The sequence below is a fragment of the Heptranchias perlo genome, chromosome 25, assembly GCF_035084215.1.
Source record: "Heptranchias perlo isolate sHepPer1 chromosome 25, sHepPer1.hap1, whole genome shotgun sequence".
Classification (NCBI taxonomy): Eukaryota; Metazoa; Chordata; class Chondrichthyes; order Hexanchiformes; family Hexanchidae; genus Heptranchias; species Heptranchias perlo.
This window is the reverse complement of record NC_090349.1, coordinates 28,523,741-28,536,162: the sequence shown is the minus strand read 5'-3', so window position 1 is coordinate 28,536,162 and position 12,422 is coordinate 28,523,741. Positions and strand designations below refer to the sequence as shown.

Here is a 12,422-nt window from a genome sequence, read left to right as displayed (position 1 = left end):
CCCACTGTCTTTTCTCCTGTAGGACTTTGGACAAAGTCTCCTCCTTCTCCTGGCTATAAGGGTCCTGTGAGAAATCAGGTTGGCCAGTACCCACCAAGTTCCTAGTAAGTACTGCTGTTGAAGCAGACATAATAAGCACTTTTAAAAGGGAATTAGATAGTTTATTGAAAAAGGGTATGGAGAGTGAGCAGGAGTGCGGGATTAGACTAGGTGTCTCATATGGATGGATGATTTGTGTAGGAAATAGAATTGTTACACTGGTATAGTAGAGAATGTTATTCTGAGGTTGGGGTAAGGGATGTTGTTGTATTAGTACAGAGAAAGGTTACTTTGCATCTGGCCATCCAATACCTGATCTGGGCGTACTTGATGCTGACAGTGAATGTCTAAATTGGAAGCATATTCAATTCTCTGACACTGATGGACTTTACCTTGATGAGCACTTCTCAACAAAAAAATCACAGTCAGGACAAAGGCTGGCTCCCTGTGGTCACACCTTTCTTGCCAAGTCCTTAGCAGCTTTTATGTTTTATTCCCTGATCAAAATCCAGGAATCTCTGAAGTAAGACAACTTTCCTACTTTACTTTAGGGCATCCTGAGGTTGTGAGAGGCACTACGTAAATGCAAATTTATTCTTTCCTCTTAGCTTTTCTCCAAATAATTGTGATAAACAACTAGGCAGACACTACTAGAAGCTAAGAGAAAATTATTCCAGCAGTTCAATTACTGGATGGTACTGATGCATCTATTTGACCCTGAGATGAGCTTCCGACCTCATATCTCCATTACCAAGACCGCCTACTGCCACCTTCGCAACATCAACTGTCTCTGCCCCTGCCTCAGCTCATCTGCTGCTGAAACCCTAATCCATGCCTCTGTTACCTCTAGACTCGACTATTCTAATGCTCTCCTGGCTGGCCTCCCAACTTGCACCTTCCATAAACTTGAGCTCATCCAAAATTCTGCTGCCCATATCCTAACTCGCACAAGTCCCGTTCACCCATCACCCCTCACCCCTGTGCTCCCTGACCGACATTGGTTCCCGGTCCGGCAACATGTCAATTTTAAAATTCTCATCCTTGTTTACAAACCCCTCCATGTCCTCACCCCTCCCTATCTCTGTGACCTCCTCCAACCCTCCAACCCTCCGAGATCTCTGCGCTCCTCCAATTCTTGCCTCTTGTGCATCCCCGATTTTCATCACTCCACCATTGGTGGCCATGCCTTTAGCTGCCTAGGCCTTAAGCTCTGGAATTCCCTCCCTAAACCTCTCCGCCTCTCTGCCTCCTTTAAGATGCTCTTTAGAACCCACCTCTTTGACCAAGCTTTTGGGCACCTATCCTAATATCTCCTTGTGTGGCTCAGTGTCAAATTTTGTTTGATAACGCTCCTGTGAAGTGTCTTGGGACGTTTTACTATGTTAAAGGTGCTATATAAATTCAAGTTGTTGTTCTTACATCCTGGAAAATTAGGTACACTGCATATACTCAGACTGCACAATCTGAATTCAGCTAATGTCACTGCTCTGGGCAAAATCATCAAGTCTAAGCCCAGGCTTTTGGGAGAGGTTCAGGATTTCAAGTAAAAACTTTAACGAAGGCATCAAAAGATAACTCAATGGATTTAAATCATGTTATTGTGAAATATGTGCACTATTTCCATTTGCTTATAAAACACTATGGGCTAGAAATTGGGCCGCGTAGCGCCTGTTTTTCTAGGCACTACGCGACCTTCTACAGACCCAAAATGGCATCTGGAATGCACGCACACGACGTGCACCGGACACCATCTTGGTAAAGCCGTTTGGACGTGTGCAGATAATGAACGCTGGCACCATGTAAAGTAGGGAGAATATGGGATACATCAGTGTGCCATGCTGATTTAAAGGGACAGATGCGATTTTCGAACTCAACGCTCCAGTCTGTCTTAACCTCGCACAACTGAACAGATCTTAGATGGTCTGGAGGACCCCCCCACCAGCACCATTTAAAGGGATCATGCAGGTGTTGCAGATTAGTTGCTGGATTTTTGCTTCTGGCTGCTGGTACAATTGTACGTGTTCGTTGAAGCTTCCTATACTTAGAGAAAGTTGCAATATTACATAGAGAGCGGTCTGGCAGGTCCTACATTACTGTTGGTGGCATTTAAAACAGTGTGCTGAACAAGGTTACTGCCAACCATGGGTGGCCTGCTAGGGCTCCCGCTGGGCATTGAACATGACAAGGAGCATGCAAAGAGGGCACACAGACCAGGTCAAGCTGTGAGGAGAGGGAGGAGGCACAGGGAACTGAGCAGGAGGCCATATCCAATGAGGCCTTCAGGGACCAATTCTCTCACCTCAACATGAGCGAAGATCAGTACATCCGATGGCTGCTGTTCATGAAAGAGGTCGTGACGGAGATTTGTCAGCTGCTGCAGCCACAACTTCAGCCTCAGAACAGGGCAAGGACAGCATGTGAAAGTAACCGTGGCGCTGAACTTTTACGGCTCTGGATCCTTTCAGGCCACTGCTGGTGATACGAGCAACATTACGCATTTTGCAGTGCACTGCTGCACTGTACGAGCTGTGCAATAGATTCATAATGTTCCCTCTTGACAGAGAGAAGCAGAATGAGCAAACACGAAGGTTTGCTCGCATTGCAGGCTTCCCCATGGTGCAGGGTGCCATTGACTACACGCATATTGCCATGCATGCTCCACATCTCAACTCGGCCATCTTCATGAACAGAAAGGGGTTCCACTCCCTCAATGTGCAGCTGGTGTGTGACCACACACAGTGCATCATGCAGGTCAATGCTCATTACTCTGGCAGCAGTCATGATACCTTCATTCTGTGGCAGTCCAACATCCCACCTATCTTTCAACAGGCACAGCAAGTCAAAGACTGGCTACTGAGCGACAAGGGCTATCCTCTCATGAGGTGGCTCATGACTCTGGTCAGGAACGCACACACACGTGCAGAGCAGGTCAACAATGAAACCTATGTGGCCACGCAAAATGTCATCAAGCACACCGTAGACGTCCTAGAGCAACGCTTACACTGCCTGGCCCGTTCTGGAGGAACCCTGCAATACTCAGCTGAGCAGGTGTCAAGATTCGTTGTGGTATGCTGCATGTTGCTCTCATGAGAGGACAGCCCTTGCCACCGCCCATCCGACAAGACCCTGAGCCAGAGCCAGAGACTGAGGCGGAGGAGGAAGTGGAGGAAGAGGCAAGAAGGCAACAAGGTGCACAGGCTCTGTCTGCCAGGGCTCTGTGTGCTCATGTTATTAATGAGCGATATCAGTAACCTCAATGACACCTCCCAAGTCACCAACGGACCTACACTCCCCACCTTTCCTCTCCCACAAGACCATCAAATTGTCATCCTTATGATTACACATTGCTTCCTCCTACAGCTCATCACATAAATAAAAACCACCACCAACTGCAACGTCAAATACAAATTTGATAAACCAACACTTGAAATCATGTATACAACACCCTAGTGCATTCCCTTAGTGCCTGTCGTTTGTGTGCCTTTTCTGTTTCTAGTGCTCCTACGAGGTGCATCCCCAGTGGCTGGACCATAGGTGGTGGAAGGCTGCTGACCTTCAATTGAGGACTATCTCTGTATATCTGTGTGGTCTGTGTGGTCATTTCCCCCACCCACATAGTGGTCAGAACTGCCTGCAATCTTTAAATTTGCATTTAATTTTTTGAGGTACAGTAGTGTTTCTACAATTAAAAATGCTACAAAGCTAATATTTACACAAATATTGCTCTCCATTTTTCACTGAAACCTGAAGCTCCTTCAGTTGGGATGTGTGGATGGTCCCTTTCAGCTGACTTTCCCATAGCCACAATTAATGCAACTCCATGACTGACAGATACAAATCTAGATTCAAGTGTGGCGAGTCGGGTTCTGCTAGTTTTTCTTTCTCTTTCAGATGGAATATTCACTATAGTTTGTCTCCAGCTAGCAACTTGGCTCAGAATTGTATACATGCCAACCACTTTCAGCTTCCGTTTAAGCTGTTGGTGAACCACAGCAGATTATGGAGTAATTTCAATGAGCCTTAAATCAGCTATTTTACAGCCACCAGCACGAACAGGGGCTGAAACTGTCTACGTGAAAGCAGATGGTTGGCACGTATGATGAATGAATTTCAAACATTCTCAATCTGGCCATTATAAGGTTCACTCCACTGAATGAGGCTTCATGGGGATAAAAGCAATCTTGGGCAAAGCACAAAACGGGGGCTAGCTAATCAGCAGCCTGTTTGACACTCTGCCTGATTTTCTTTTCGCTACTGCCCGTTTTGCGTTACTGCGTAAGACGAATTTCACGCCTTATGTCTTTGAGTCCCCATTTTTTCCCCAAGTTTTAAATTAGATGGAGGGCAGGAACAGAACTGGAGATGGGGTTATGGTTTGAGGTGTGATGTTTCATCACCAATGATGAAATTCAATGGAAGTCTTTAAAGTTTCCACACATGAAATGTAGAAGTAAATTGAGCAAATATCCATAGACCTCCCTCAAAAATCAAACTGTCTGGTCCAAAATCCGCCAGGATGAACTGTGCTCTGCCTCTACCCAAAGTCAGGGAGAAACTTGCTCCATTGTAGATGTCACTTTTATACTATGCTAGTGTCACCAGCTCCCAACTCATTGGAAGCCAGCAGCCAGTGATGTTACTAGATTTACTAAGGCTGGTTGCAATGAAGACCTGCTTTTTATTCGATCTTCTAAATTGCTGCCCGTCTTCGAAGCTCAGGTCAGATCACATCAGATTCACTGCATCTGAACCCCAAGATCGTGACACGATGCAGCATTACGTCATCGGCACACAAACACATGCGATCAGCTTCGTTTTAACATGCCAGACAGAATTACTGACACCCGCAATTCATAGAGTCGTCACAGAGTCACAGCTAGTTCTGCACGGGATAGCAACTGGGAGCTGGTCTACATGGAAACCAGCTCCACGTGTTATGTATAAACCTGGCAAAGTGGCGCACTTAAATCATTCTCCCGTAACCCAGACTACAGATACAACCATTGTAAAAACAGCTCAAGTGTTGGATAGTGGTGGAGCAGCATTGGCCGCTGCCCTGGAGAAATGACCCAAGCCATTTTACCCCATCTTCTCACCCTCCCAATACACCAAACGGAACTAAAGGCACAGCAGCAATTATAGTGAAATGTCTAGAAATTAAGCATCAACCTTTGGAATACCGAATCTCCCTGGCAACCTGTAGCCCAGCAACAAGCTGCTTTTCAGTAAATATTATCAGACATTACAAAGATAAAGAAAACAATTCAAAGAATATTAGGACTGAAGTTTTCTAAAAATGCAATTACCAATATCAGGAAAATATCAGTAATCCCTAGTATTCTTAGATTTGCTGTTCAATCCTCTGTGCGTACACCGATGAGTCAAAATGTACAAAACGAAGAAACTAAATTGAAAACAGAAAATACATCTCAGGTCAGTCAGTGTTTGAAAGAGAAAAAGATGTTAACATTTCAGGTGGGACCCTTCATCAGGACTGATGTTTGATGGGCAACCCCATCCAAAGTGTTAACAGATCTTTTCTCTTTCAGACGCTGACCGGCCTGCTGTATATTTTCAGTATTCACTATTTTTGTTTCAGATTTACAGCATTCATAGTTTTTCCTTTTACATTGAGAAACTGAATTCTTCGGCTATCTGCACATCAATTAACAAATGTGGTTCAGGCAGAACACTGTACCCTGTCCATGAGCACCGTCCATGTTTAAATTCAGGGTGGGTGGCTGCCCAGGGTGACAAGATGATACGAGTCGCTTATATTAAAATGTGATCTGTTCCTTCTGTGACAGCTGCCACTTTTTCCTGAACTTTCACCATAAACATTATTCCATTTTAAAGGTCAGAGTTGTCCTGAAAAACTGAGTGCACATACACTCAAGCAGAGGGATTATCTGAAATCAATTCATAGACAGAGGGGTAGGTTTTTCTCTTCAGTGCCAGGATGTAATAGCTTGACAACGCAAAAGACTCTATTATGAAACTGTGCACAAGCTGCTTATGATTTTTTGTCCATTAAAATGAACGGATGGAAAATCGTGAGCAGCTTGTACCCAGTTTTGCAGTAAGGATTTCCGCCCCGCCAAGCTCTTAGGCACTGGCACTGAAGAGCAATTCTCTCCCACAGTGTTGGAGGATAGCGCACCAAAATATACAGCAGCCTCTGATGGTTTGTTACTGAGAACATACAAAACTATAGGATGAAGAAAGGCCATTCGGCCCATCAAATTTCTCCGTTACCCTGAATCTCCCACAGAAAGATATTGTGTAGATCGGTTTCTAAGTGTATTTGTCACAGAACTGAAACTAAATATTGGTAGTTGATACTATGAAATCCACCTTGAGCTGGTTGAGGAACAGCTGTGAATTTGAATAAAATCTGAATTTGAATACTGTGCATGTAAGACAGCCATAGTGAATGAACTCAACGGTGTGCATCTCATTTGATTCAAATAAAATATCAGTGTTAAAAGCTTCCTGACACAGGACTAATTGTTCACTTTTTTATAAAGGTTTCTAGAACTGTTTTGAAGTGTTTAATGTGCTACAGAGAATTTTATTGGAAGGTGATTTAATCATTAAACATTTTCCAACACATGAGTATCAGGGATTCATATTATTTTCAGTGGGAATTTTCAAAGCCAGTTTTAAGAAGATTTCCTCAGTATGCTATGAGTTACAAAATCTTAAAGCCTTTATAAAGGAACAAAGTTACAATTACTTTATACGTAGCACACAGATAAATTCTACTTCCAGAGTAGGAAAAAAGTTGCCAGTTGCATACCGCACAGTGGAAATTTCTACATTCAAATAGGAAAAGGTTCTTATTTATGTAAAGTAATATTCTTTTAAAATTACACAAAGGATCTATTAATTCAACAAACAGGTCATTGAAACTATTCAGAGTCTGTCAGCTACTCATTACAGCTGTCACAGTAGGAAAGAAATGCGAGTATGGTTCATGATAAATTATTTATCACAAATCCAATAAATTTCCTCCTAAGAAAATCATTGTAATGATTACAAATTACCAAAAAACATTAGCTCAATAATCGACTCTCTTCACGGCTATTATTTATTCTGGTGGTAGTGTTGCATTTTACTTTGTACTGTAATAAGATATTTTGAACATGGTAATTATAAATATTTAATACCCTGTTATTGTTATAGACACTAAGCATACACTGACCTGGAATTTCCTGGAACGTTTCGGAGTAACTACTGTGTACGAGCGGAGCCGCACCGTTTCTTTCGGAGGAAATTTGCGTGCAATTGATTTACGCCGATTTTATGCCAAAATATCGCTACATGCAAATTTCCTTAGCATCTAGTTGTTTCTTAAATGAGTCCAGCCTTCCTGGCAACCATTCCAACTGTTAATCACTCCATGTAAAAATATACTTCCTTGCATCTGTCTAAAACATTGAATTTGCTTTCTCTATCCCATTAAGTACTCAATTTACCTCTAGAAGGTTCCCTCCCTCCCCAAGATATGTTCTTTCTTGAGGCTAAAGAGCCCTAGATTGTTAAATTGTTCCTCATGGGTCATCTCTTAACTCCGGGAGATCAGCCTTGTTCCATTCTTTGCATTACCTCTACGGCCTATTTTGCAGTGACTAGAATAGTTTGAAGTTTCCCTTGCAGCATAGAATAATGGCTAAACTCTGCCTTCCTTAGTGCAAACCTCTCATTCATCTGCTGTAAAGCATAGCATGGAAGGGCAAGGCTAAGAGCTGGATTGAAAATAATGTACAATGAGGTGGAGTCCCAGAAAGTGCAAGGTGACCAGATGTTGCAGTTTAACTGGCACTATCCAATTTTGACTCACCTATTCTAATGTCTCAACAAGCTCTCTCGGGGATGATGGAACTATTACTCAATTTAGAAACATAGAAACATAGAAAATAGGAGCAGGAGTAGGCCATTCGGCCCTTCAAGCCTGCTCCGCCATTCAATCTGATCATGGCTGATCCTCTATCTCAATACCATATTCCCACTCTCTCCCCATACCCCTTGATACCTTTTGTGTCTAGAAATCTGTTTAGCACCTTCTTAAATATATTCAGTGACTTGGCCTCCACAGCCTTCTGTGGTAGAGAATTCCACAGGTTCACCACCCTCTGAGTGAAGAAATTTCTCCTCATCTCAGTCCTAAATGTCCTACCCCGTATCCTGAGACTGCGACCCCTTATTCTGGACCCCCCAGCCAGGGAAACATCCTCCCTGCATCCAGTCTGTCTAGCACTGTCAGAATTTTATATGTTTCAATGAGATCCCCTCTCATTTTTCTAAACTCGAGTGAATACAGGCCGAGTCGACCCAATCTCTCCTCATATGACAGTCCTGCCATCCCAGGAACCAGTCTGGTGAACCTTCGCTGCACTCCCTCTATCCAAGTATATCCTTTCTTAGGTAAGGAGACCAAAACTGCACACAATACTCCAGGTATGGTCTCACCAAGGCCCTGTATAATTGCAGTAAGACATCCTTGCTCCTATATTCAAATCCTCTTGCAATGAAGGCCAACATACCATTTGCCTTCCTAACTGCTTGCTGTACCTCCATGTTTGCTTTCAGTGACTGGTGTACAAGGACACCCAGGTCCCTTTGTACATCAACATTCCCCAATCTATCACCATTTAAATAATACTCAGGCTTTCTGTTTTTCCTTCCGAAATGGATAACTTAACATTTATCCACATTATACTGCATCTGCCATGTATTTGCCATGCCATGTAACTTAAAATGTAATAACAAATGGCATTTAACTGATCACTAGAAAAGTATTAAAAAAATTGTGAGCAAATTCTGTGTCTTATATAAATTAATGCTTTGATGTCCTGATGTTGTATTTTATCATTTCCTCGAGATAAGCAGAGAAGTGAAGCTAGGATTTGAAGGAGGCCATTCCAGATCGATATGAAAGGGATGAAGTTGGGCAACCAAAAAAATGTTTCATCTGTGAGTAAAAGCATCCTCACTATTTTATGGCAGAAGCCTCCAGTTGCCATGTCAACTAGTGGGCAAGCAAATGTCACCCCAACTAAAATAGCTCCCTGGATACTTGAAAAATGTGTGTGTGTGTGTGTGTGTGTGTGTGTGCTGTACATGAGCAAGAACGTGTGTATGTCTGTGTCCAAATGTGTGTGAGAGCAAAGATGTGTACGTGTGTGTGTCTGTGTGTGAGAGAGAGCGCGTGCGAGAGAGAGCACGTGCGAGAGAGAGCACGTGCGAGAGAGAGCACGTGCGAGAGAGAGCACGTGCGAGAGAGAGCACGCACATTCACTTGCTGTACCCATATTCCCTGGTGACTTAAGAGCAGTATTTTTGGCAGTATAATAAGAAGGTGGTTGCAGGTAGAAAATTTTAGGAAGAGGAAAAGGCCATTTGGCCCAACCAGCCCACAATTCTTTTTGATTGTTTTCAAAGGCCTTCCTGACTTTTCATTATGTCCATCTATCCCTATTTTCTTCAGAAACATATCTTTTGAACCCATTTATAATACCTGTTTCAATGGCCCTTCCTGGTACCATATCTGAAATGCCTATTACTCTGTTAGAAACTGTGGTGCCCGAATTTCCTATTTATTTCTAATTTCCACATTTTTAAATGAGGGTCTCTCGTTTTGAAAACCCTAGTCAGCGTAAGCAATTTAGCTGGGTGAATTTTATCAATCCCTTTCATAGCTGAAAATTTATATTAAGTTACTCCAAAGACTCCTAGAATAAGCCTAACTCCTTCAATCTTTCCCCATAGATTCAGTATCTGTTGTTCTTGGGGGAAGGGGTTAATTTATTGATTTCACCAAGGCAGCTGGAAACCTGGGCTGGTGCCAGAGAGAGGGGACCGACCTTTCCAATTCCATATAGCACAAGTGTCATCTGCATTCATTCCCCCCAGTGTAAGGAGTTTGTGCCCTATTCCTAAAAACAAATACATTACTGACTCAATTCCAGGCTTATGGTGCTTGACTTTATACGGGTGGACTTCACAACATCCGAATTTGTAAGTTCTGAAGAAGCTAAACCCCCTTCTTCCATTTACAGTAACCAGCTACAACAGTGGACAGAGGAATGGCATGCCAACATACCGAGCATCCGTCTGCTAACAGCACTCTCCAGGCTTCACCCTCTCGCTCTCTGTTCTTTCTGATTAAGCACATTCAGCCACCAGGATTATGCTCTTATTTGTACTTTATAGATTGAGCTCTTCTATTAAAGACCATGAGTTGAGAATGCCACAACCTACTCTGAAAAGCTACACTTTGTACTTTGTAATGTTGACTATACAGGGGAAAAATAAATGTAAATGCTACAATGAAAACATTCTCACAGTTCCACGGGCTCCTCCTGATTAGGGTAAAGGGAACATTTTTGTACTTTATCTCTCAAACATCACCCATTTAGTAGAAGGATGAATACAAGTCTATCTGAATGAATTTTGCCAACAAATCTGGCTCTTGCCCCCGGGGGAATCTCATTATGCATGACCAGAAGATCCAGTCTTTCCTGCTAGGTGTTGCACTCCAGAAGGCAGGTCTCACTAAATTACTGTCCAAGTAATGTTAAAAAAATGTCATAAATACACAAACTCATAAACTAAAACAGACAATAAGCATTTAACAAATGACAAAACAAAAGGTTTTGTTCACCTAACTTCACCATAGTTCATCTCGTTTGTTTCCGCACATAGGGAGGGGAGATTTCCTTGGGACGTTAGCTCTGGGAAATTAGAAACCCATTTATAAAGAATGTGTTGATGATTTTGCTACAAAGGAAATCTCTCCCATGGGAAACAAATGCCTGTCTGAGTTAGCACCACAACTGTTATAAAGTTTTCATCTGGAAACAAACCTATTCTATACAAGAATTGTTGTCACAAGAACAAATCTATAGATGATACCTGTCTTGTAAAATGGTAGTCATATTACTACAGCATTTAAATGCATTTTACATACACATATTACTGCCTTCATTTAAGAAAATAAAAACCTCACCATTTTCATTATCGATGTCTATTAGCTTGTCAAGGAAATCCTTCATACAGCTTACACTCTGTAAAATGAATGGGTGAAGGGGTGTCATCCACTGCTCTTTCCCATGTCCCAACTGAAGGCCCAGGTTACCGATACTCTGAACTGCCTGAAAGAGAAAACACAAATCATCAAAGCAATACTGTCTGCCTTTTCATGTGTTTGACTGAAATTATCTTAATACACAACCCTTTACAGACCATTTCCAGTGATTGAGGGGTTTAGAATGAGGGGTTGTAGATATAAGATTAAATGTAAGAGATTCAGGACAGAGAGCAAGAGAAATGTTTTTTACACAGTGCATTGTGAGGCTGTGGAATGCACCACCAGAGTTAGTGATTGAAGCAGTAACCATGTGAACATTTCAGAATAGGTTAGACAGGTGGGTGAAGGATAGGGGGATAAAAGATTATAGGAACTGAGTGGGCACATGGCTATGACTACAGCTTGTGGTGCAGGATAAGCACCAACACAAACTGGTTGGGCCGAACAGACTTTATTCCATGTAATACACTTCTTTTCTGCATTTTAAAATCAATTTACCAGCTATTAAACCATAGCCTGCCTCTTTTGGATGCAGTTAGCATATCTGCACTCCTGAAAGCCACAATTCCCAGCCTTTTGGTTTTGGTCAGTCTATAAAGAGATTCTCCTGTTTGGTCAGACTATTTCTGATGAAGGATCTCGCTTGAAACATTAACCTGTTTTTCTCTTTCAGATGCTGACTAATCTACTGTGTATTTCCAGCAGTTTTTATTTTTATTCCTTCATTATGGTAATCAAAGGAGACCATATCAGCCAGAACTTTGATCATAAAATAACATGAACATAATAATTATTTTTGCACAATAACTGTATGGTTTAGCAGCTCACTGTTTGAATTAGTGGTAACTTTTAATGACTAATGAATACAAGTCATGAGGAATCCATGCAGGAAGAAATAAACCCAGTTTGGTACTGAACCATTTAACTGAAGATTGATGGCAAGGACTGAATTATTTGAGTGCATTCTTTGTGTACATGATCTGGTGTAACACTAGAAACCGACTGCATGCATAATGAGGTCTGGCATTTGTTAGTAGCTGGGCAAAGGAAATGTTGAAATGGTGGTTCTGGCAGAATCTCTGATCTGAAGCCAAATATATCATCGAAAACAGAATACCGTTATAGCCTAATTCTTTCAACCAGAATGAAATCCCATACCATTGGATTATAAAATAAATAGACTTACAGATATCACATTCGAAGTTTATCAGTGGAGAGAAACTCCTGTTGAATGATTAATAAAGTCACTATGAAAGTTCTGTTGGAGTATAAATAAAGAAATAAAAACTGC

At 42.0% G+C, this 12,422-nt stretch overlaps 1 protein-coding gene across 1 annotated transcript in view; it reads right to left on the bottom strand.

The window, feature by feature from the left end:
- Positions 1 to 12,422, bottom strand: part of LOC137342166 (rasGAP-activating-like protein 1) — a 213,856-nt gene that overhangs the window by 38,768 nt on the left and 162,666 nt on the right. Inside the window, exon 16 of the mRNA XM_068005891.1 lies at positions 11,051 to 11,195. Coding sequence (XP_067861992.1) covers positions 11,051 to 11,195 — 145 coding nt within the window. The remainder of the gene's footprint in view (positions 1 to 11,050; positions 11,196 to 12,422) is intronic.